The sequence below is a fragment of the Miniopterus schreibersii genome (assembly GCF_964146895.1).
Source record: "Miniopterus schreibersii genome assembly, chromosome: 12".
NCBI classification, from domain to species: domain Eukaryota; kingdom Metazoa; phylum Chordata; class Mammalia; order Chiroptera; family Miniopteridae; genus Miniopterus; species Miniopterus schreibersii.
The window spans coordinates 57,694,495-57,720,565 of NC_138112.1; the positions used below are offsets into that span (position 1 = coordinate 57,694,495).

Here is a 26,071-nt window from a genome sequence, read left to right on the forward strand (position 1 = left end):
TGAACCGAATGAGCAGAAAATACCCAGGGCGTCTCTCGTGGTAGATCCCCCGAGGAAACAAGGCCGAGCCAAAACCTACAGGCAAAGTTAAGGCCTCTGCTCCTCCTGCCGCTGTTAATATTCCGCTGGCCGGAGCAAGGCAGGCGGCCCAGCCCAGCACCCGCGGGTGAGACCTCTCCCCCCGCAGCCGGAGGGGGCAGGGGCTGAACAGGTGCCGAACAAATGCGTGAAATAATGAGTGTTTCCAGGAAATTTCAGGAAGCGGGTGCAAGGCAGCGTGTGGTCTGAGAAAACGGGCAGAAAGGAAAAGTTACTGTGGGATACACTGGGAATGTGTGAGCGTTTACAAATCATTTCATTTCTGAAAGCCTCCAGCTAAGAACTTGCAAATCACTTTTTGTCAGCCAGGGTTGGGCTTTTCCAAACAGCACTTCCCCTTGGGGCTGACCTTATGGTGCAAGGGCTCCGACAGTGTCACACCCGCAGGTCCTTCCCCTCTGGATGTTTTAGACCTCCCGGCGTTTCCTGATGGCCCTCTTTCTTTCTCTTCGCCGGAGGACAAGTACAGACAGTGGCTGCCTAACGGTGGCCGGCCAAGCAGAGGTGCAGCCCCCACAGGAAATGGGTCCCATGTCCCATCGCCCGCTCATTTCAAGCAGGACAGACATCGGGGTTTGAGGAAACTCGGACGGGAGGGCCCGGGGCAGAGATGGAGGGCGGCCAGCTGGGTCTCAGTCATGACGCAGAAGCTCCTAATTCACTTACAGAGCCTTTCTGCAAAGTCACGTTGATGGAGAGCACCGGGCAGAGCCGGCGGCTGCAGTGAGAGGGACCATGTCCTTTCCGCAGCCTTTAGCCTCTGCGCAAAAAGCTTCCCCTCGCTTCCCTGCAGAGACCAATACCTGGAACCTGACAGGAGACGGGTGCCTCTGGCCGCTGGGTTCGCTGAGCCCTGGGGACGGCTGGCTCATCCCATTCATAACGCTGCCCCACGTTCCCAGTAGTACAAGGGCTTGTTAATAAATCCCTCCTGGCCCGGCCGGGCGTGGCTCAGTGGTTAAAGCATCGACCTAGGATCCAGGCGATCAGGGTTCGATTCCCGGTCAGGGCACATGCCCGGGTTGTGGGCTGCAGCCGATCAATGACTCTCTCATCATTGATGTTTATGTCTCTCTCTCCCTCTCCTTTCCTCTCTCTGAAATCAATAAAGATATATTTTAAAAAATAAAATAAATCCCTCCTGAATTTTCATTCTCACCCACCCTGACTGTAGGTAGGCCAGCTGAACGTGGGCACATCAGCTCTGCTCCTCTCTCTACATGTCGTCTGTTTTTCCCTCTGTTCATAACGTTTTTGTTTTGCTGCAGAGAAAGCAATGTCCTCGACCGCTTGAAAAATCCAAGCCGAGAAAGACCACAGAGTGTGTAGAGAATGGCTCTAACGTTTCAGCTCTCAGCCTGCCTGCAGCGGTGGCTGGGGCGTCCGTGGCCTCAGCGTCCGCTGGGTTTCACTGGAAAATGGGAAAGGTGTGAGGGTGGGGTAGGGAATTGTCTGTAATTCTGTCTCCTCGGGTTCACAGAAGACATTTTTCAGTTTTCAAACATCTACAGCCAGGTTGGCTGTCTTTTCCCATTTCCATAAAAGGAGGGGAGTGTGTATAAAACCTTCCCTAATACTGTTTCTCCCTCACTCCCACCTTGTCCCCAAATGGCTGCTTTTTTTCTTTCCTGAAGTCCCAGCATAGGCCATATTTTCACATGTTCAGCAGCTTAGACTCAGGAGCTGGATAGCACAGGCTGGAATCTTCGGCCACCTCCTAGCTCTGTGACCTTCAGTAAGGCCCCTCACCTTTCCTTGTCTCGGGGGAGGACCTGCCTAGGGAAGGGAAGCCACCTGGCATTGGAAGCCTCGCCGCTTGGCCCACGTGGGGTTGGGGCTGTGGCTACAGAGGGCAGGTTCCCATCCGCTGGCTGGGTCCTGCCTCATCACCTAGAGTCTCTCAGCTTTTCTGCCTCAGGGTCCTTTCCAAAGTGGGGCAGCCAGGAAGTGGATTGGACGCCCAACCAGGAGACCGTGGGTGAATGTCATTCCCCTTTCAGGGGGATAAGGTGGGGTGTGGTCTACACAGATCCCACAGCATTAACCAGCTCAACAGACGCACCTCTCGTCGACTTTTCTTCCACTGTTACCCCACCCTCTCCACTCCCTCACTTCTGCTTCCTCGAGTCACCCCCGATAAACTCCACGCACCCAAACCCTATCTCAGACTCTGCTCCGGGAATCCCAACTGAGGAAAGTCTCAATCAACATTTGCTGTTATTATTTTTATGGAAGGACTTTTCTATTCACAGGAAGACCAATTTTGGAACCAAAATTCAAGGTGCATGCTGAGACTTTTTTCCCCTCATTTGATACTTTATTTAACTTGAAAAATATACAAATAAACACTGTCACTTTTAGTTACACTTTCAGCAGATCCCCTGCTATCAGACTGTCCCCCAATCCTGGAAACTCCGGCCACTTCTCACTCTGCTTTGTCCTGTAGACTGGGTCTCGGCCCCTTCTCTAGACGAGAAGACGGCAGTGGCTGAGTGATTCATCTTCCTCTCCTCTCATTGCACCCGGAGAGGGCCCTGCATATAATAAGCACTTAATAAATATTTGATTAATGAATGAATAGATGGATGGAAGAAAAGGGCACCAAGACCTCCAAACCCCACCACCCAAATCCTCCCACCTAGAGGGTTTGGTCGATTTGTCTTTAATTCGCTGTCTGCTGTCTGAACGAGGCGTGGACACACCAGTACAGGTCAGGAAGTTCCTTCCTTCCCCACACAAGACCACACTATTGATCTGCTGTCACCATGGCAGGTGCTTGGGGAAGAATTGTTGAATAAATGAATGAATGAACCAATAAATGAATGAATGAACCGAAACAGTGATCTCCTATTTTGCAGTAGTTATCATCAGAAATGATATTCAGAAGTCTGGAAACAACCAAGTAGCACTTGGCCCCCGGCTGTGTGACCCTTTCTTTTATTTTTACTCCCATGTGGCCCTTGGATCACCGGGAGGCCCAGGGGCCCCAGGGGAGGAGCTGGGCGGCGGGGTGATGTCAGAGGCGCTCAGGGGGCTTAGCGCTACTGACCAACTGGTCCTGAAAGGTTTTATTATTTCGATAACCAGCTGTCTTGTCTGTATTGGTGTGTGCTGCCTGAATTGTCAAGCCCTGGCTGTCAAGATCGGCATTAGGTCCTCCAAACTCTTTTCCCCAATCCCTTCTGATCCCAAATACCGGCATCGGCAGGACAACTGAGCAGGATGAAGATTCTAGCCAGCGACCACAGACCTTTTTTATCCCCGCGGTGCAACGCCAACTGGCCCATGCCGGTGTCAGCCCCGGCTCTGGCTGCGCTGGCACTGCGCCGCGAGGGCCGAGCCAACTGGCCTCCGCGGACCGCTTCTAGCATTACCTCGGCCTGATCTTTTCCACCTTGGAAATTTTCATTGTAATTACTCTGGAGTTTCTCTGTGATCAGGTTCAGAGTTGTGTGGCAGGGAGCTGAACACTGCGGGGTGGGTTGGCACAGCTCTCGAATGGGCAAATATTCTCCTTCCAATTCTCTTTAAATTCAATCCCTTCCTGGCTTGGCCATGAGGACGCAAGCTCTGCCAAGGTGAATTTATCATGTGTATCCTGGAGTACACTATTCCCTTTTTGTGTGTGTAGTTCTGTTTCCTGGAATTATTATTTCTGGTAGGATTGGGGTTGATTTCTGGCTATCTATTACTTTTCCAGCTGAAATGTTTTATTCCTTCACTTCGACATTTCAAGAAGCTTTGCGAAAACACCCATCCTGCTCCGGGAAGGCTGCTTTAGAGGGTGTCACTTCTCTCAGCTTCTCCACCTCCCAGGCCACGGTGAGATGACACGCTGCAGCTCTGAGGCTTGGGCTGTAGGATCTTGGGCTTAAAACATGATTTCTCTGAGCCTTTGTTTCCCCAACTGTAAGCTGGGAGTAATTATAGGACAAAAGATATCATGTGATTCAAAGTACCAAGCCATCTAAGGTATTCATTCATTTGTAAATATCAAAGGAACTCTTGCCACCCCCTAGCCATAGCTACCGGCCTTAGGGAGCTATGGTTTGGTGGCAGAAATAACACAGTAATAGGCAATTAAAATACAGACTCATAAATGCTACCAACGAGGGTAAATACAAGGTGTGACAAGAACACAAGGGAATGAGGCTTAGTCAGTCTTGAGGGCTTACGGGGGGTTTCTTGGAAGAAACCTAGGAAGATTAGGAGTTATTAATAGTAATATTATACTTAGTAGGGCGCTTATTACATGCTAGGTAGTATGGTAGGCTTGAACACGGGGTGGAAGGTATTAGCTGTTTTTAAGGAGCTGCGATCAATGCCTGACAGAAGCAAACAATGCCTATCATTCTACTGTGTTTTCATTACATGTATGTTGAAGGGTCCAGGAAACTGTGAAAAATGTTCCCTTCTCTGTTTTCCCTTTGGCTCCCTCCCCTCCACACTGGGTGTAGGAATTCACTGAAAACTCAGCAAAGAAACAAACAAAAACAAACAAACAAAACAAACAGGAAACCGTCTTCTCGTCTCTCCCTCCCCCAAGTTGAACTATAAACCCACATGGTATCAGCCCCGGGTCAAGCAATCAACAGCACCTGAAATTAAGCTTTTAGACACCAAAACCAATCAAGCCCAAAGAATCTAGCTTGAAACGAAGCGGTGTTTAAAAGAATTAGGCTGAGGGGCGCTGAGAAAAACGACTTAAATTATTAAAGCGGAGTTTTCACAGTGCAGGGAAGATGTTCCAATAATGTCAGATTAAAAATGTAAATCTATTTACCTTCCAGATGGTTTTTTTGAGTGCTCCTATTAAAGCCTGCTGCTTACCTGTTTGTCTATGAAAGAGAGCTGGGTACTTAGGGAAGGCAATCAGACCAGGGCACCGGGGAGTCATTTTCTCGCATTGTTACTGAATGAGTAGCTCCTGTGACTTCTGGCGGGTTAGCTAATTCCTGCATAAATTTCCTTACTGAAATAGAGATCTCACTCAGGGTTGGGTTCTTCTCGAAACTCAAGTGCCGAATGTTCATGTTGTTTAAAACGATGGTTTCTTTCTTCTCTATTCATTTCCCTACTTCCCTTTTTCTTGACTCTCTGGTACATTTTAACACTGAAATTACGACATTAATTTCACTTTTACATCAGTTGACTTGTAAACCTCGAACATAAGGGGAAGAGGAATTGGAGGTAGAATCAGTTAGGTGAAGAAACTGGGAAGAAAAATGTCCTTTTGAAGTGGGGATCTCCAAGTGGACTTGTATTCAACTATGACACAAGGATACGAATGGGTCATGTGTTCATTCACCAAAGAAAAAATTATCTATATCAGTTCTGTTCAAAAGAAACATGTTGTGAGCCCCAAGTGCAAGCCACATGACATTATAAATTTTCCAAGAGCCACATTATAAAAACGGAAAGAAACCCATGCAGTTAATTTTAATATTATTTTATGTAACACTATATCTAGTATTATATTTCAACATATGACCAGTATAAATATTATTGAAATCTTTTACATTTTTTGTACTGTCTTTGAAATTCTGTTTGTATTTTATACTTGGAGCATATCATAACTCAGAATAGCTGCATTTCAAGTTCTCGATTTAGCCACATGTAGCCACACATAGCTGGTGGCTACCATGTTGTACACTGTAGATCTACACAGCTCAAGGTCAGCTTCCCTCTCAAATTGATAGACCAAGAGTAGGTCTATACATTTAATGAATCCATGTTTTTTCCCTTTTCCAATTGAGAAAGGAAAAAAAAAAGTGTTTGTGATGAAAATTGGCAAAATGGCTTTGTTGATAAATTACAGGTTAAATTCTTTCTCATATAATTGTTTCTTGGTTCCAAGACTGGTCACAAGTGAAAAATCACCCTTTTAAGGGTGTAGACAACTTCATTCAAGGGGCAGTAAAACTGAGGCATTAAAATCAATCACAAGCTGTGTGTTGTTTTGAAATGAAGGGTAAAAATTCCATCCTTTCAGATGGTGCAAAATTTTCATTAATAAATGTCAGCAGATCTCTCTTCTGCAGGCTAGTGACTATATTAAACGTGAATTACAAGAACTCTGTTGGTTCCCAGCAGTATTTTCCTGTAGATTAGTCTGACAATTTAAAAAATATATATATTCATTTGGCAGCTCTGGGATGAGTTTATTTTCTAGCTGGGAGAACTTCCATGCTCAGCAGTTGTGGGTTTTTTTTTGGGGGGGGGGACTGCAATAATTTGATGTATCCAGAAAAGTTTCCTGGGAGGTGAACTGTGTTACATAATAAATCAAGTTTTATTTGCCATGCTGAGCATCTTTACCTTTCTAACCCCAAACCCAGTAAACACATTTTCTTCCCAGCTGTACACATCCTGGGTTTTATGAATCGGAAGTGGTTTTGCTGGACAAGGCAGCCAGGTGCAGGATAGTGACAAGGAATCCTCTGGAATCAAAAGGACCTGGCTTCCAATCTCAGCTATTTCCTGGGTTATTTGGGGCAAGTCACATAGATTCTCTGGGCCTCAGATTCCCCATCTGTGCAGAGGGGAAAATAGTATCTAACCCAGAGATTGTGGTGACGATAAATTTGATCATAAATGTACAATGTCTGAAGCAGACACTTGATTAATGATCATTCCCTCGCACTGCCTTCCTCAGGCTCCCGGGAGAGTGAGGTTCAATAAGTGTTCACAGACACCATGTTTATGGTAAGACTGTTGTAGCAGTTATTGAATGCTGTGTAACAAATCATATCAAAATGTAGTGGCTTAAAACAGCAAGCACATGTAATCTTACAGTTATTGTGGTGGATCAGGAATCTGTGAATAGCTTAGCGGGGTGGTTCTGCCTTCTGGTCTTTAATGAGATTGTAGTCAAGCTTCTGCCAGGGCTGTGGTCTCATCTGCCTCCAAGCTCACTGGTGTGGCTGTTTGTGGATCGAGGGCCTTAGTTCCTCACTGGCTGTTGTCTGGAGGCTTTTACAGTTTCTTGCCTCCTTGAGACTTTCCTTGGGACAGTTCACCAGTGAGACAGAGATATAGATGAGAGAGAGAGAGAGAGAGGGAGAGAGAGCTGGAATTTCCCTGGAAGTTAGTAGCTTAAAACCACAATAAAAATTTATTATCTCTGATGGTTTCTGTGGATCCAGAATTTGGGAGAGGCTGGGTGGCTCCAGCTCAGGGTTTCTCCCCAAGGTTACACTCATACGAAGGCTTGAGTGGGGCTGGAGGCTTCACTTTCAAGATGGTTCCTTCCAATGGCTGCCAAGTTGGCAGGAAGCACATTCCCTCCTGGTGTGCGCCTATCCATAGTGCTGCTTGAGCACCCTCACCACAGGGTGGTTGCCTTGCCCCAGAACAAGGGCTCTGAGAGAGCAATAAAAAAACTGCTGTGTTCTTTGAGACCCAGCCTTGGAAGCTGCCCGTCATCACTCTACAATAGCCATTGGTCACATAGGTTGGCCCCATTCAGTGTGGAATTAGACCACACAAAAGCATGGATACCAGAAGGCAAGGGTCTTTGAGAGCCACCTTGGAGACTGGCTACCGCAGCAGCTGCCTTATACTATGAACCACAGCCACAACCACAACTATCTTCTCTTGAGCAATCACCTTGTGTGTGGTACTGTGCCAGAGGCTTCATATACATTTGCACTTAATCCTGACAGCAACCCTAAGATCCAGGTGCTCTTACTATCCCCATTCTACAAATAAGAAAACTAAGGCTTAGAGAGGCTAACAACTTGCCCAAGGTCAAGGAGCTAATGTGTGGCCAGTGGAAAGAACACTGGAGCACATCGCAGACAGACCTGAGCTCAAGTCCAGCTTTGTGCTGTTTTTACTGTGGTGTCACTGGGGCTACTTCCTGCGAGGAGAGAGTGAGACAATGTCTGGGAGAGGGAGAGAGGGAGTGAAAGAAGGAGCCAGGTATACTGAATCATTTCCAGAGTTGAAGTTCATGCGCCCAAAGGGACCTAAGGAAACAGGAAGGACAGTGCTGGGTCAGGTCCATTGTCTTTCCATATTCCTAATGTTTGGAGGCAAATGAACGGCTGTAGAAGAAATTGCTTGCGTTCTTGGGTGTTATTATCAAAGGCCAGGGGCCTTCCCCCAGCATGCTTCCTGGAAAAATGCACAGACCCACACACACCTGAAATTCTGCATAAAATATTAGGGGCTTTACAACTCCCGAAGCCCATAGATGGTGTCTCTAATGTTCATGGACCCCAGGATAAAAACCTCCAAATGTTAAATCTATGGAAGAATTTATTTATATTTTTCATACTTGATAAACTACTTTGTAATATGGAACTTGCTAAACTTTCCTACATCACATCACATTTCACATTACCTTAAATGGGCTCAGGTATTTTTAACTCTTGACCTGATCTACTTTAGCTTCCATGTTCCAAGAGGAGAGCAGACAATTAAAAAGTAAAGTCATTGAATCTTAGCATCCTCCAAGTTGTCTCCAGCCATCCCCTGGACGACCTCCTTATGTAAGTAGTCCCTGCTGCACCTACACCCTCCTGACTCCTCCAAACAGGTACAATTTATATACAGTAAAATTCACCCGTTTTAGGGATGCAGCTCTATATGCTTTGACAAATGTATTAAGTTGTGTAGCCACGGTCATAATCAAGATGCAAAATAGTCCCACTGCTCCAAAAAGGTCCCTTGTGCACCTGTGCACTCACCCCTTTCCCCCAGGCCCAGACCTGGCAACTATTGATCTGACACTCGCCCCTATAATTCACCCCCACGTCTGATAAGTGGAATCTTACAGAATATACCCTTTAGGGCCTGATCTCTTAGCCTGCTTTTGAGATTCATTCAAGTTGTGTTAAATGATAGAGCACAATTTGTTTAGCCATTCACCAGTTGACGGGCATTTGAATTATATCCAAGTTTTGGCTTCTTTTTTTTTTTTTTTTTTTTGGCATTAGCTTTTTCCTTTGGGAGCTGGGGGTGGGGGAATGGGAGCAGAGCAGGAAAGTGTCACTGCATTCTTCACCAGGCCAGCCCTGGAGCCCCAGAGGCACGGAAGCAGCCGTTCATTTTGCATTTGGGTGTCTGCCTTTGCATCTCCTTTCCTTTCCTACAGATCGGGGCCCCAACGGCCACTGGTCTAGGGAGAGCAGATCCGGATGAAATAACTCGCACGGCCAACCTGTGCACCTGGAAGCTGTAGCTTCCCTTCTCCAGGGGCGATTCACCCACCGTCAGTCTCCAAATCGTCTACAAGTTCGTTAGAAAAGCAGAACGTCAGGCCCCACCTCAGACCCACGGAGTCCGAGGCAGCATTTTTACAGGATCCCCAAGCGCTTCAGATGCCTATTAAAGTTTGAGAAGCACTGGTCATAGTCCATTCTCGTTACTAAAAATAAAATACATATTTTCTCAGAATCTTTGGCCCTTCCTTCCGCCTTCTTCTCCCTCTCCCCGGAGCAAACATATTTTGTAGCTGAAGAAGGAACTCGAGTTTGGGTCTGGGGAGGGGGCGAGCGCCGCATCCTCGAAGGCTGGAGGCGCGGGGGGAGGAGGCAGAGGGAGGAGAGAGAAGAAAGACCGGCCGCGCGCGGAGCCGGGCAGCGCGGGGCGCAGGCGGCGAGGGGCGAGAGCGCCGGACCCTCCGCGCCCCTTCGGCGGCCTCCCGAGTTGGGACACCCCGGGCGGGGCGCGCGCAGCCCGGGCGCTCGCAGAACTCGGCGGAGCGGGGCCGGGCCGGGCCGCGGGCAGGGCCGGGCGGGAGGGGCGGGCGCGGGGGGCCAGCCGGGGGCGGGGCCGGCGCCGAGGGGCGGGGTCAGCGCCGAGGCCGCGGGGGCAGCGACGGCGCCGGGCAGCGGGAGCGGCGGCCGCGCCATGTGGCTGCTGGGGCCGCTGTGCCTGCTGCTGAGCAGCGCCGCGGGTGAGTCGGGGGCGTCCGGCGAACTTCCTGCGGGGCGCGGGGCGCGGCGGCCGGGCTGCGGCGGCGCCCCCTCCCCGCGCCGGGGCTGCGCCTCCCGGGGCCGTGCAGGGAAGGCGGACCCGGCGCCGGCTGGCCGGGACCCCGCGAGGGGCCGCGGCGGGGTGCGCGCGGTCCCATTGTGTGGGCGTGCGCGCCGGCTTCTGCCGCGTCGCGTGTGCGCGGGCGGGGCTTTGTGGGCGGCGGGGCTCGGGGGAGCCCGGCGGCTGCCCCGATTGGGCGTAGCTCGGCTGAGCCTGTCTGTGTGTCGTGTGTTGGGGAAAGGGGAGAAGGCTTCCCTGACCCCATCTTCCCTTACGCCGGGGTGCCCGGTGCTGGCTAGCCTCCCCAGAGCCTCTTCTGGGGTCTCTCGTGGGCCACCTCGGGCCTCAGTTTCCCCACCTGCGCCGCGGGGCGGGCCGTATCGCCGCTGCCTTCCACTCCTCCCTGGGCTGTGTTCGCTTTGGGCAAAGAGAGATGAAGCAGGGCTGGGCCTGGGAATTATTAATCTTTCCCACTGGTCCTGGGAGCAGATCATTTATTGGTCATCTGACTACGCCCCACTCGCCCCTCAGTGGGCGCCCTGGCTGAGGAGGTGCCCTGGGAGGGGACCCGGGCCTCCCCCGGCGGCCGTTGGCACCTGGCATCCCCGTAGCGAGCGCATCCCGAGGTCCCCAGGAGCAGCAAGCCCCTTGCCCTCCCAGACAGCGTGCTGTTCCCAGGAACTTTTCTGCTGATGTGGGCACGCTGCGAATTCCAGCCTGGGAGCCCGTCCTCCTCTGTCCCTGCCCTCCAGCCACAGCTGTCAGCTGCCCTTTCCCCACCCCGCCCGCCTTCGGCCCCCTGATGTTTATTTCTCCGCAGCTGATGCCAGGAAAGTGGGTGACAGGGCCCAGTGAACATCCTTCAGCAGAAGCTTGCCTGCTTTACGTTTGTGCCATCCACATAACTAATTTATACCTGATTTTCCAAAAATGCTTCTAGCAACTTGCTGTGGATGTGTCTTTGGTGGTATGTTTGTTGTGGAAGTTGAGGTTCAGTTCATCCTGACCCCCGTCCACCCTCACCCCGGCACTCTAGGTGTGGGCTAAGAGAAATCTCCTTTCCTTGAAGTCCCAGGTCCTGTCCACTGGGCAGTCTTCTCCCCACCCCCCAACCTATGACATCATTCCCACTCCTGGAAGACTCCGTTTAGATATCTGTGAATTTGTTGTGGCTTCCAGTGAGGGTGGGAATGCTGTGGATATTTAACCAGGTCTGGGTCAGGGTGCGTTTCTCCTAAACTATTGGCCCACTCCAGGGAGAGAGCTCCAAGGGGGCTTTGGCATCCGCTGGTTGCTGTGAATGATTCCTGGACATCTCAGAAGTGAAGATCTGCTTAGATTCCACTCTCAGTTTGTATAGCCATGGTATGTCCCATGATAACACCCAAGTAAGACAGCCTGGAAACCAGCGTGTGTGTGTGTGTGTGTGTCCGTCCGTGTCCGTCCGTCCTCAGAGAGCTGTTTGTGGCTCAGTGGAAACTATCTTTTGCATCTCCCAGTTGTCCTGGTTGCTTTGGTTGAGTCCCCATGTCTGTAAAAATAGCTATAAAGTTACTATTGTCCTTTTCTGGTCAGTTCTTGTTATTTAACGTGTGTACATATAAAACAGGGCTAAAATAAATAAAATAGCCATAGTAGGGTGGGATCACAGACCTGCCTGACTGTCACAAGTGGAAGTCTTCCGTTATCTGTGATCATTGAGCCTATGAATCACCTTTACAGTTGCTGGTTTAGAAACCTCTAGGCAGGTTGGGGTGTGTGCACATTTCATGTTGCATGAAGCATCGCGTCTTGTCTTTGACCAGAAGTGTTACCAGAAACAAGGCTGGTCATTTTTCCTGATGCCGGCCTGGTGTCCCTGGTTCCCAGCCCGTAGAGGAGCCTGTGTGGTTCAGCTTGGGGTCCACAGCAGGACCCGAGACCCTACTCTTCTATCCCATATCCTACACCTTAATCGTCTACTGGGAAGTTGATGAAACAAGAGAGGCTGTATAAACAGGGGTCTCAGATTTCTGTGTCCCTTTGATAGTCTGTGAAGAACCTGGGGTCAGAGCTGAGCCCTAGTCTGAGTTCCCTGTGTCTGTGGGACTCAAAGGCCAGTGACATTCCAAGAGCAATTTGGAGGCCTTTGTTATTCAGGAACCTTCTCAGACATCTTCATGAGTTGTCTTTTTTCTTCCTTTGTTTTTATTGCTTGTGTTAGGGAAGTGAAGCATTGATTTTTGGCTGGTATTATTTTTTAATGTATCCTGTGAGAAGGACTCAGCACATCCGACGTCCAGTTTTCCATCACATGGTGGACGTGGTGGGTTTAAGTGCACTGATGGTAGACGCGTCTAATGGCGGTCAGGGTGGCCAGTCGTCTCACCTCCTCCCAGGCTGACCTTTGATTAGGTTACCTGATGTTCTTTTTCTGTCAGTGAAAAGATTGAAGATTCTCCCATGTGTACTCCCAGGAGTATGGGTATTGACCTTTTCTCCTGGAGAGATCTGCTTAATGGTGTCCGCAGGTGGATTTTATTATTATTTTTTACTGGCTGAGCAGCTTCCTACAGTCCAGCCCAGGTATTTGAGACTGTGCACCCAAGGACAAATAAACACACCTTGTTGCTTTACATCTTCAAAGAGCTGAGCTGAAGGCTCCCTTCTGGGGTGTGAGGTGTTCTTTCCTGACTGCTCACGTAGGCCATTTACCTTAGGATTAGAGGGGGAGGGAGAGGGCAGGAGGGTGAATTCTGGGCCTCCAGGACAGATCCAGGCACTTTTTTGCCAAAGTCACCAAGGTAACTTGAAATTGGGCTGTATCATCACCGCTGTGAAAACAGTTTAGAGAATTTGGGGATTAGGAAAGTTAATAATCAAATCATCTCATACTAAAGACGTGGCCTGTTTCCATGGTGAGGGTAGGGGCGAGGAAAGGGAACCAGTATTTGTGGAACATCTCTGTGTGAGCTGCTTTGCTCACCACTTTAAACACATGATCTTGCTGAGTTTTTCTAATGATATGGTGTGGTGGGAAGTTATTTTATGGTTCATGAGCGATCATCCGTACCCAGGGTGCCAGGGGAAGGACTGAAGCTTGGAGCCCAACTCGGATTTCTCTTGGCTCCCAGCTTGGGCATTCCCGCTGTTTCCAGGCGCCATGCCCCCGCATTGCTCCCACCTGCTTGGTGGCACTCCATGAGGCTGCTTTCAGACGTCCCCCTCCTAGATCTGTCCACTTTGTGGTCCCTGCTCCGAACTGACTCGGCAGCCGTTGTTCTTGATAAATAAGTAAGTTAAATCTCAAACCTTGAGGAAAGGTGGACCTTGCCAACTATCGCTGGTCTTCTTGCTGCCTGCCTGGTGGGGAGGCACGCTTGGCAGAAGATACCAGAGGCCGCCACTGTTCCATTTCTGGACCCGAGCTGCCATTACCCCGGGGGTTCGCTGTCATTCATTAAGCTGTGTCTTTATATTTCCTCCTTTTCTTATAAGTTTGTTGTATTTTACAATGAATAAATAAAAGATAACTATATGCCGTGGATGCGACTTGGGGTAATGGAACTGTTTTTAGCTGTGAGGCGGCCGCAGGGACAGTCTGGTTTGGTTGTGGAGTTCCCTTGTTAATTCTCTTGCCCTCTTTCTTTCTCTTTGGAATATTTTGGGAATGCTTGGGCCATCCTGAGTTTGCAGCTTTTTGACCAGTGCTTCCACCTGACAACTTGGGAGGTTTTTAAGATGGCTGCTCCTGTGTGTGTGTGTGTGTGTGTGTGTGTGTGTGTGTGTAAGTACCCTTCTTTCAGTGTAATTGTTGTAAAGGAATTCAGTGTCTCGGATGCTGAGTGCCCTTAGACGTGTTTGCTGGGAGAGAGCTGGGTACTCTGCAGATGCTCACGTCATTTGCCTGATGTCGAGTGTTGCATACGAGAGTGGGGGAATTTTGTGGCAGGGTAGCTGCTCAGACCAACTGATGGCAAATACTCACCTCAGCAGGATCGATGGGGTTTCTGGAGATGGTTGCGTGGATGAGGTTAGTCCCGTGTAGGGTTTTTCTCGGTCTTGGTGCTGTTGACATTTTATTCTTCATAGTTCTTTGTTGGGGGTGGGTGTCCTGCCGCTGTAGAATATTTAGCAGCATCGCTGGTTCTAGATTCAGCATCAGCCCCCCACCCCCTAGCAGTTGTGAGAACTATACATGTCATTACCAAATGCCCTCTGGGTACAAAGTCGCCCGTATAGAGAACCCCGGACCCAGTGTGACGAGTCCCCTCAGCATACGTCTTGGTCATTATTCCTGCTCATCCTAAAAATTGGTTTGGATGCAGTGGGTCAGGATGTCATCCCCCTCCCAGGGTCTTTTAGTCGTCAGGTTTCTGCAGCCCCACAAGTTCAATGTGAGGGTACATTCTTAGCTAGACAAGTATCAGCACTGACCCTTTGCTTCTGGCTTCATAAGTGCAAACTTCTGGAGTTTTAGGTTGTAGATTTATTTGGTTCTCTTGGGAGAGACATGCTGAGAAAGTAGGCAAAAGGCAGGTGGCAGCGGGCACCAAAAGTCACCTGGTTCCTCGAATGTTAAACTTGGGAGATTCACCAGCCCTGGGAGGTGAGGGAGCAGCTGCCTGAAAGTGCTGAAATCTTAACCCTGGAAGTACCCCTTCCTGCGCTCTACAGAGCCCCCATTGTTCTTCGCAGCTCCCCTTTCCCTCCCAGCGTTCCGTTTCCCTTCCCATCAAAGGACTTTACAGCTCAGCTGAGTCAGTTCTGCAGGTGGTGGGGCGGGGTGGGGGGATCGTCCACACTAGCAGTAAGTGGGGCTTTGAGAAACTTTCATCTTACACTTTGTCTCCGGTCTTTTAAAAGTTAGGCTGTGCGTTGCTTTATAAGAGTAGGATTCTTCAGACACTTTGCCTTCCAGCTGCTGTTTGCCTTTGTTCGGTGCTCAGCCTTCCTTGAGTTTTTCACCTTCTCCTCTCTTCAGATGAGCAACCTACCCTGTTTGCTGCTGTCCCTTTTTGTGCATGAATTTGCAGGAAGATAGGAGGCACCAAGCAGGGGGATGCTGGGGATGCTGGGCCTGCAGGGGAGACGTGCCCATTGGCGGCGCACGTGTGTCTCAGGTAGTATCCTCTCCCGAAGCCGTCTCCAGTCCCAAGCAGGTGAATGTTATTTCCCTTTTTGCCTTTGGGTAACTAGAACATTCTTCTCAAAGCTGTGCTTGGCTGTTCATTAACGTGGTACCAACTCTGGCACTGTGCTGTGCTCTGAGGATGGAAAGCTGTGCAAAACTTGTCCTTTCCTCTTGAAGAACCCAGTGACCCCGTGATGGAAGTGGGGTTGTGCACTCTCTTTCTTTATCCGGGAGGGGCAGAGGCACTCGTCCGCAAGTGGTAACTCAGAGGCGTTCCTAAATGTGAGATACACTGACGGATTGACCACCGTGGTGGGAACAGCTGCATGGACATCACAGGCTTGTGCAAACACAGGTGCCCTGCCGTGGGGATACTTAATGATGCTTGAACAGGTTTCAGAGGTGATCACATAGGTCCTAGCTTGCTTCTTTAGTGTTCCAGATAAAATGTTGGGGTGTGTATATCGGTGCTCTAGACTCTAGGAGCTACTCTCCGCTTCTGAGATTTGAACAAGACATTTCTCCTGTGACTTGTGGGCAGCAGCCTTTATTTTGTGGTCCTTCTGTCTGTCTATGTCTGTCTGTCTGTCTCTCCATCTGTCTGTCTGTCCCTCATCTATCATCTATCTATCTATCTATCTATCTATCTATCTATCTACCTACCTATCTATCATCTATCTATCATCTATCTATCATCTATCTATCATCTATCTGTCTATCTGTCTATCATCTATCTATCTATCATCTATCTATTATCTATCTATATCTATCTATCTATCATCTATCATCATCTATCACCTGTCTGTCTGTCTGTCTATCTATCAATCATCTATCATCTATCTATCTATCTATCTATCTATCTATCTATCTATCTATCATCTATCTATCATCTATCTATCTATCTATCATCATCTATCTATCTTTCTATCTCTTCTCTTTTAGTCCTGAATCCTACTAGATTAGATTGTTAACCCCTTGAGGGCTGGGATCATATCATTTATGTCACACTTCTTATTTCGTTTGTTTTGCCTGGGAACACAGTAGTAGCTACCACTCCTTGAAGGCTCACTCTGTCTGGCAGGGTGCCAGGCCGTGCGTGTACTATTTTGTCGTCATCTTCTTCAAGTAAAAACATTACAAAAATTGGATACATGCTCACTGTAAAAATTTCAAACAAGATAGAGACAATCACAATTAAAGTCTTTCTTCATCTTCCGTTTACATTTCTCTCCCCTTTTCTAAATTACTATTAACTGTCTAGAACATATCAGTTTAGCCCTAAGACGGATCTGTACGCACATTCACACACACACACACACACACACACACACACACACACACACACACACACACTTTATACCGGTTTATATTTGTAGTTTTTTTTACTTGCTTTTTTTTACGTACATGCAGCATTTTGCCAGTTCTGCTTTGAGCTGCATGAATTGGTCCCATCCCCCTTCCCTCTGTTTAGACAGTTCGGTTATTGCAAAGCTTGTGGCGTTTTCACTCACCTGCTCTTGCAGCGCTCAGTGTGTGAGTGGCTCTCCTCTTACTACGGTCTGTTCAGAAGCAAAATGCAGTGTAGTCTCAGCTCTTTCTGTCTCCCTCCCGTAAGTCCTTTTTTAAAGGGCTTGGTTCTTGCTTTGCAAGGATATATGGAGTTACAGTCATTCTTCCAGTGACGGGTATATTTGCTTCACTGTTAAACAGATTGATGCCGTTCCCTTGCTTTCTTGTGTACACAGTAACTTTTATTTCTTCGCCAGATTTTACTGTAGTCTTTGAAAGGACACTGTAAATAGGTAAATTCAACCTCTGTAGTACCAACAGTGCACAGAATTGGATGGAAGTGATGGCATGTGAATGGCTGTGACCAAGTCCATCCAGTCACTGCCCGTGACCAAAAAATCACAGCTTCCGCCCGCCCTGTGCTACCATAAGATTCTGTTGGCTGTTGGGTATATCTTGATTTCAGAGGTGTTACAATACCAGAGGTAGGTGTCTTCTTGGCTGTCTTTCTTTCAGTTCTTATGTACCTTCCCATTCTTTTAAAAACAGCTTTAAAACCATCTTCTGGGATATGTATATACTCTTAATTTATTTCATGCTTCGACTGCTGATCAATCTTATTTCTTTTTCACAGCCGTTGATTCAGGTAGGTATATGTGCTTCTATTTTATAGATGAGACAGTAGAGGTTAAGTCTTTTTTTTTTTTTCCCAAGCCCTCAGCACATAGAGGTGGTTTCAGAATGGGCATGTAGGTCTGCACAGCTTCAGCCTGTGCTCCTGACCCCTGGCTCTACTGCTTTGAGATAGAATAGACCCTCGAGTCCATGTTTGTTAGAAAAAGTGCACTCTGTAGCTTGTGCTAGAGAGTTCCATCCATGGGCAGTGATGTCCTTATTGACTCCATGCTTATGCTGTTGGGGTGGGATGATCTGTTAGAGAGCTGGGGGGCATCCTAAGTTAATTTTATTCAAGTGGGATCTTTGGCAGCTTGAAACAGATGTTCTGCCCCCCCTCCCCCATGGAGAACTTGTCATAGCATCATAGGCATTTAAACCAGCCTTTGCAGAGGCTTGATTTATTAAAAGAAACAATAGCAACAATAAACCAATTATTTCAGCGCCCTGAGACTTGCCTTTGAATATACTAATGATGGAGGATTTTCACCCCTTTGATGGGAATATTTTGTTGGACTACCATCCAAAAGCAATTTTGTTTTGGTTAGTACTTCCCTCAAATAGTGCTGGGTGCCAGATCGGGCCCCCACTGTTTAAACAGTCTAGAAGTCGATTTTTAAGACAGAAATAATCATGCTGATTATAATGCCTCATATTAAAAAAACTTAAGGTTTTTCTTCCTTTCTGATTCTGAGCTTAAGCTTGTGGGGTTCATATCTTAGAGAACTTTCCCTGAACTTACTGTGGAAGGTAAAATGTTCATGTCCTGCTCTAGGAGGAAGCTAGAAATAATGTGTGTTCCATCTCGTTAATTCGAACCAAGGGGCTCTGTGGGCAGTAAGTCGTGCCTGGTGAGAAAGGAACCCTGCAGGTGTGCAAAGTGTTAAAAACAGACCAACCAGAATGAGCCCAGGATTCTAAACTCTCACTCCCAAGTCCTCCCCCCAAAACCTGTCTCTCCTTTTAACGAGTCCTTATGATACCAGAAGACTGTGAGTTGGGTGACTACACTAGTGCCCACATCCAACTGTAATTTTTGACAGACAAACAGCGCAGTGTGAAGCCGGGGTTTGTCTCTGCCCAGGAAGAGAGGCCTTGGAGAGGGAGGGCAGCCATGCAGCTTACTCTGGAACAGGCCTTCGGCAACTGGAGGGACGTGGGATTGATGAATAACTCGATTTAGAAGACTCACAAACCCAAGGTGCCAAGTGTTCCACGTGGGACGTTTGTGTGTCTGTTGGCATAGAGAAATGAAAGCATAAAGGGTGTTTAATTTTACTGTGCTAAAAATCCCTTTCTGTTATTACAAGGCCCGGTGAGGTTGAGTTTGGGGGTATCAGAAGCGTGTCGTCTTTGATGGCATTACTGGAACATTTCCCTCCAGCTTTAGCCTTGAATCAGCGCACTGTTCCCCAGGAGTCATTAAACTAATTGGACATGGCTGAAAAGTGAGCCCTTGTGTCACACTTGTAGCTCCACAGTCAGTCAAAAGAAAGCCTCTCAATTGGTTTGGAAAGTTCTAAATTTAACTTGTTTTTTATTATTATAGAAATAAAATGGGGGAGTCGGGACGATAGACGAGTGATTAGCAACATAAGGTGTTTCATCAGAAAAAAATTTCATCCGGAAAAATTTGAAGTCATAAAAAATTGTTAATGCGAAGAGAAACCAGAACAGAACTGAACAAGGGGTTTCAAAAACAGATTGTTATAAAAACATTGGCCTAAGTTTGATTAAAAAGTATGATAGCAGCAACTGAACCCAGCTGTCGGGGGCCTGGAGAAGCAGGACTTGAAAGAGTTGATGCTAAATACTCTCGAAGAGACAGAGTTGGAAAGAATGACTTGCATCAGGCATATTCTGTATTAACGAAAGGTAGAACTCACCTTGTAATGTTACGGAGAAACTGTAGACGTTGGCAGAACCTCTGAAGGTCAGCAGTGATGCAGAGGGCTAAAGATTTAGCATGCCTGAAACTTGTGTTGCCCAATTAGATGGTAATGACAATACAAGAAAAGCTAACGGATGTTGAGAATGTAATAAGGATGTTCAGTTTTTGAAGCATAAACATACCAGAGGAATTGGAGATGCTCAGAACTTGGAATACAGATTCAGGGGAGGGAACAGTGTCCGGCATTGAGGGGGCAATATGGGTACTTCTGAAAGTACCCCTAAAATGTGACTCAGCTGCAGTCCTCACCAGGAGAAAGAACTCTTCCTTTCTTCTGATTGAAGTTCCGTGAGGCAGGACGGGATCTGTCACGCTCTTTGCCATCTACCTTGATTGCTGTTTGAGTCTAGCACCCGAGTCAGTGCCTGGCAGAGTGTGAGTCACACAGTAAGGTTTCCTTTAAGTTACCTAGAGGGAATGGAGCTGATCGCTAAGGAAACCCGACTGTGACTGAAGAAGGGAAGAATTGAAATCTTCCTGGCCAAGTCACCTTTGCCTTTTGGTGACACATCGTTTCTCCTCTAGATTTTAGAACAGTCTCATTCATCTCCTAAGACCAGAGATAACGTTGGCTTTAAAAAGGCAAAGAGAAAGAGGCCTTTGAGAGGGAAATGGATTATAGCAATTTAAAAATCAGATGATAAGTTAAGACTAGCATGTGGCACATATAAAACGTTTCTGACAGGTTAATGGAAACTACTTTGTGTTTTAATTCCATTTGAAGGGAGTTTATTTAATGAGGAGGAGAAGGTACCGAGAAGAAAAAGCAAAAACAGTTATGTTGGTGTTAAAAACATTAAATGGAGGAAACTTAAGATTATCTTCTGGTCTAATTTAAAAGGCAATAAAAATTTGCTACCGAAGTGCCACAAATGATTCAAGGAAGGAAGTGCATTAATAAATATAATCTTAGAGGGAAATGGAAGGTGATATAAGTACATCAATTATAGACTAAATGTTAAAATGTCACTAACTCTTATTGGGAAAAAAAATCACCCATCTATTCATTATAGGAGACAGAGTAAAAACCAAGAGATATAAATAAAATGAAAAGTTAGGGAAATAAAATCCATTATGCAAGGGCTACTTTTAAGGTATCAGCTAAGTAATTTCATGGCATTAAGCATTAAGATAGATAAACAGGATTACTGCAAATGGCAAAAGGTTCATTAAACAACGAATATCCGATAATCCCACATAAAAAGACATGAAGAATTAGGGACATCATTAAAGGGTGTTGAAGGTTCTTTGAGTATAAAATTAGCTGGGGCTTGCCAAATTTTGGAAGGTTAAAATATATAGAGGATACATCATTTTAATGTTTCAAAGGAAAAGTATGGGCATAGGGAAATGCCAGATCCGAAGTGTGCCAGTGACTAGGTGGTAGTGTCTGCAGTTGGGAGTGGTGGGTGAAACTGATGGGACACCCCAGGGGCCCCTTTCTCCTGGAACCTGCTCTCTGGGGTTCTGGAAATGTTTGCTAATGGAAGCTTGGAGGGTAAAATGCTCCCTGCTAATGAGATGAGAAGGTTGATTAAGCTCTGAGTTGGGCTTAGTGAGCCTGACACCAGTTGGCTGCCCAGGGGGGTGTCGGCGGTAGGAATTTGCAGGAGCAGAAGGCTTGCAGAATGCTTTCCTTACTGAGAAGAAAAGTACATTTTTTCTTGCATATATTAGTAAGCATTGATATTATTTAAATTCTTAGAAAAGATGTATTTTTTCCTTGAAGGTTATAGTATAGAGACTGTGTAGAGCTTTGCTTCTCAAAGTGTGGTCTCCAGGCCAACAGCATCAGCATCACCTGAGTGGCATCTGCATTATAACAAGATTGTCAGGTAATTTGTGTTCACATTAAAGTTTGAGAAGTCCTGATGTGGTGGCTAAGAAGCTAGGCTTTCCAGTGAGTCAGCCTGGGTTCAAATCCCGCTCACGGCCTTCACTGTGGCCTTGTTTCTTAAGTGTTTTTCAACCCACTGTGCCTTCATCTGTAAATAGGAATAATAATGATCCTTAGCATGTGGAAATATTGAAAATGAGATAGTACACATAAAACCATTCAGCCTTTATAATCGTCCGCAAAATTTAATTACTTTAATAATTAGGCTTATTATAAAAATTTGGACAGATATGTAGAAAAACATATAAGTTATAGTTCTACAACCTGAAGACTGTTACCACATTGGTTTATTTTCTTTGATTTTATATGGTTTTGATCATACTGAGAATATAATTTCATATCCTGCTCTTTTCATGTGTGACTAGAACATAAGCATTTTCCTTTGTTAAACTAACCTGGGAGGGCACATGGTTTAATGTCACAGAATGGCTGGGTGCATTCTTTAATGTTGGCTATAAAATCTAACACAACCAAGGCAGTGGTGTGCTCTCTCTGCTTGTTTTTCTATCGGTACATAGGGGGTGATATCACCTGCCCCATCTGATCCTCAGAGGTTCCACTGAGGATTGTGTATGTGAAAACAGCAAGTATGTAATAGGCAAAATGCTGTTCACACCTATGTTGTTATAAGTGGGTGGTCTTAATTTGCAGGAAAAGCCAGGAAACATAATTACCCATTGACTCCACAGTTCCTTTTCTAGGACTCTGTTCTCATTAAGTAGTTTGGCATGTCTACAGACATTCAGCAGGGGATGTGTGTGGCAGCTAACAAAATGGTCACTAGAAAGGGCAGCTTGTCAGGGTGCTAAAATGCTATGCAGACAGCAAGAAGGATGCTGTAGACCTGTGCGCTCCAATAAGATCTCCACTAGCCACATGTGGCTACTTAAATTAGTTGAGATTAAATAATTAAAAATTCAGTTCTTCATTCACACCAGGCATGTTTCCAGTGCTCACTAGCTCCATGTGGGTAGTGGCTACCATACCGCACAACTCAGGTGTATATAACATAACCGTCATCTCAGAACAGTCTTTTGGATGGTAATTCTTAGATGGAAAGGAAATTCTTATGAAACAGAGTAATTCAGATTTGTAGTGTGTGTGTGTGTGTTTGTGATAGATTGACCCTTGCTTTTTCTAAATTCAGTAACTCTAGCCCTGATGACCCCCCCCCCCCCAAAAAAAAAGCTAGAGATTTGGTACAGGTCAACTGTTGAGTCTCCCTCCTTCCATAGGTTCTCTCAGGACCCCTGAGTACCTGACCACATTGGTGTTACTATTGCTTTTTGTTCCAAAGCCTGTTGCCTAGAGTTGGACCTTCTTGTCTGCCAAACACTTCGATCCACCCCTTCCCATAAATTAACTCCCCCCACTTTTACAGCAGTCATTCCCCTATTCAGATTGGTGGGGGGAAGGCTGAAACCATACTACGTTAGAAAACAGTAACAACAATGAAACTCTGATTCATTTGGAAATGTGTGCTCTGCTTTCGTCCGGTTTGCAGACTGTAGTGGAAACTGTGTAAGAGGGCTCTGCAGTTGTGGGACCTTCCATCTCTGTCCCTCCCAGCAGCATCAGGCCTTGGTGGGAACAGTCTCCCTGCCTTGTCGGTGGAGTTAGCTAACACAGCCCATGCCCTGACTTCCTTGGAAGATGTTTTTGGTGCCCTAGTGCTCCCTGTTTCTTGTTGGATTTTTAGTACATGATGTTGGCCAGCTTTTCTGAGAGGGAAGGTATCTCCTAGCTCGTTCCTTTCCCCACAGCTCAATGCAGCCTTTATATATGTAGTGTGTGCCCTTGTTTACTGTCTGGTCTAACTATTAATGTAGGCTATTTAGGCTATGCCTGTGTTTGTACAGCTTCTCAAAGAAAGCTTCCTACTCACCCTTCAGCGCCCTGCTAGTAAATTTCCTTGTCCAGAAAGCTGGCCTCCCGTATGCAATTGCCAACCACAAAATTAATCTTATTTCTTTTTTAAAAATAGTTTTATATATATAGTGTGTGTGTGTGTATGTATACATATATTTATTGCAAAATGATCACCATGATAAGTTTAGTAAACATCTGTCACTTCACAGAGTTACAAAGATGTTTTTCTTGTGGGAGAACTTTTAAGATCTACTCTCTTAGCAACTTCAAATGTACAATACAGTATTGTCAACTATAGATAATATCCTGTGCATTACATCCTAGGACTGACTTAATCTTATAACTGGAAGTTTGTACCTTCTCATCACTATCACCCATTTCTCCACCCCACCCCCACTAGCAGCCACCAGTCTGTTCTGTTTCTATGAGTTTGGGTTTTTTAGATTCTACGTATAAGTGAGATCACACGGGATTTGTCTTTCTCTGTCTGACTTATTTCACTTAGCGCAATGCCCTCAACATCCATTCATGTTGTCACAGTTGGTAGGATCTTCTTTTTTATGGCTGAATAATATTCTGTAATTTCACTTTCTAACGGCTGCTTCCACCTTGAATTTGTTCATGTTGGACTTAACACATGGTATTATGATGTATTTAGGCTCAATCCTAACTTGAGTGGTTAGTAAACCTAGATGACTGAAAGACTAACCTGGGTGTTTAAAATATGTACTTTTAAATTACCTTAAATACTGGCATCCATCAAACATCATAAAAGAACCAAGAATAATATAGCAAATACTAGTATACCTGTTACACACACCTATTAGATTTTTAACATTTGCCATTTTAATTCAGATTTTTTTCCCAAGGAAAATAAGTTATAGATGCTCTTAAAGACTTTCTGTGCTCTCATGACTTTCTCTCTTCTGCCCAGAGGTCACTACTTTTCTCAAGTTGGCATAAATCCTTTCTGTCCCTGTTTTAATCCTTTATCATGCGCATCTATATCCAATACATAGTACTTGAAAGTGTATGTAAACGCTATCATTCTGTGTATACTTTTGCAGCTTTTTTCATTTATTCTTACAATTTTGAGGTCCCTCCGTGTTGCCACATGTAGGTATATTTTTTAAAAAACTGCTGAATGGTGTCCCATTGTGTGACTGTAACAGCAGTTTGTTTATTCATCTCTCAACCAGACATTTAGGTTGTGTCCCCGACAGGCGTGCTACAGTGAACACCCTCATGCACGGGAGCAGGACGCTGTCACGGTCTTGAAGAGGAATTACCGATCAAAGGCTTTGCACACTTTCAACCTGACTAGATACAGCTGACAGCCTCTGAAGTGGTCCTACCCATTTGTATTCCTGTTAGTGGTTTCTGAGAGTGCCTCTTTCCCCACATCTCTCTGATATTTGGAATTAAGAGCTCTTAATTAGTTTCCCAAAGGGCACAACGTGGCAACTTGCAGTGGTTTTACTGTCCTCTCCCCTGATCACAGGGAAGGGAATGTGGAATGCGGTGCCAGGCCTCCCCTCTCTTCCCACCGCTTCAGGTTCCCCAGTGGAATATAGATGGAGAACCTGGGGTCACTGGAGAGGTGCAGGTGAAAGGTGGTTGTTCCTGTGCTGATGTGGCAAGAATGTCCAGGTCTGTAACTGCGGGCCTTGGGGCTGGGTGATGAAAAATAGAGCTTTTGCTTTTTACATGGATTCTGGGCACTTCTCTGGCTCAGCATCTAGAAGGCAGTTCTGTGCTACTCTGTCCTCCTGGGTGTTTTACTCCCTGAGGGCTGCCGAAACCGCTGAACTAAGGGTGTCCACTGTGAGAAAACCGGCAAAGTGGTGGGGAGCCACTCTGGACCCCACTTCTGCTGGAGGTGTTGGGGAGTGATGGCTCAGAAGCCAGGCTCTAGAATCAGGGTCTGGTCTACATCCTGACTGTGTGACCCTAGGCCAGGTGCAGAGCCTCTCTGTGTCTCAGTGAGCTCTTCGCCTGTGAAAAGGAGATGAAGATAATCAGTCTTGTCACATTCATGGGGAGCACACGAGACATGCACACGAGGAACTGGGCCCGCTGCCTGGCACTTGGTCGACACTCATGGCATGCTCACGGATCCGTGAGACTGGGTTTGAGGGCCCGAGTGTCGTTGGTGCTTAGTGAATGTTTGACAGAGCATACGAGTTCCTACTTATATGTGTGCTTCGGTCTGCACAGACTGCTATGTAAAGACTTTTTTGAGTTTTACTCTAAGAGCAATGAGAATATTTTTAAACCAGGGACACCGTGATCCCGTTTGTGCTCTTAATACTGACCCTTGGTCCACCTGACATTTTCAATCCTGAGATTTCTGGTCCCCGAGCATGAACTTGAAATCAGGGACTTCTGCCTCATTTTCTCACTGACTTTTTTTTTTTTTTAATATATCTTTATTGATTTCAGAGAGAGGGAAGGAGAGGGAGAGAGAGAGATAGAAACATCAGTGATGAGAAAGTCATTGATCGAACCCGCAACCAGGGCATGTGCCCTGACCGGGAATCGAACCCCAATCACCTGGATCCCAGGTCGACGCTCAACCGCTGAGCCACGCCCGGCCGGGCTTCACACTGACTTTTAAACATTAATTCTTCCCATTTTCCCTCTCCCTGAGATGTTTTCCCCCTTCCTTCTTGGACTTTCTGAAATACATTCAAATAGCTTTTTTTTTGTTTCCTTTGGTGGCTCTCAAATACCCAAGTATTTGGAGTTTGCACTTGAGCTTGTCTGTGAGTTCTAGGTCATCTGCTCCTTCATTACCTAGGACACTTTGAAGGGTCAGTGCTAAGTTAGAATTTGGAAGCAGGATCTGGAGAATTCCAGATATATTACACTTCTGCTGCAAGGTCTAATGGCTCATCTCAGTCTGTTTTGTCTCTAGAGGATAGTTTTTTCCATCCTAACTTTTGTATTGGAGAGGTATACACACCTTGTGGGT

The 26,071-nt window shown here is 46.5% G+C and overlaps 1 protein-coding gene across 2 annotated transcripts in view; it reads left to right on the forward strand.

Annotated features, from left to right (window-relative positions):
• The first annotated feature begins 9,895 nt into the window (after positions 1–9,895).
• LDLRAD3 (low density lipoprotein receptor class A domain containing 3) overlaps positions 9,896–26,071 on the forward strand; it is a 186,273-nt gene continuing 170,097 nt past the window's right edge. Inside the window, exon 1 of one of the 2 annotated variants that reach the window (XM_081153015.1) lies at positions 9,896–10,003. In XM_081153015.1, the coding sequence (XP_081009141.1) occupies positions 9,958–10,003 (46 nt within the window). In that variant the 5' untranslated portion in view covers positions 9,896–9,957. The remainder of the gene's footprint in view (positions 10,004–26,071) is intronic. The other variant, XM_081153016.1, reaches the window with a different exon arrangement.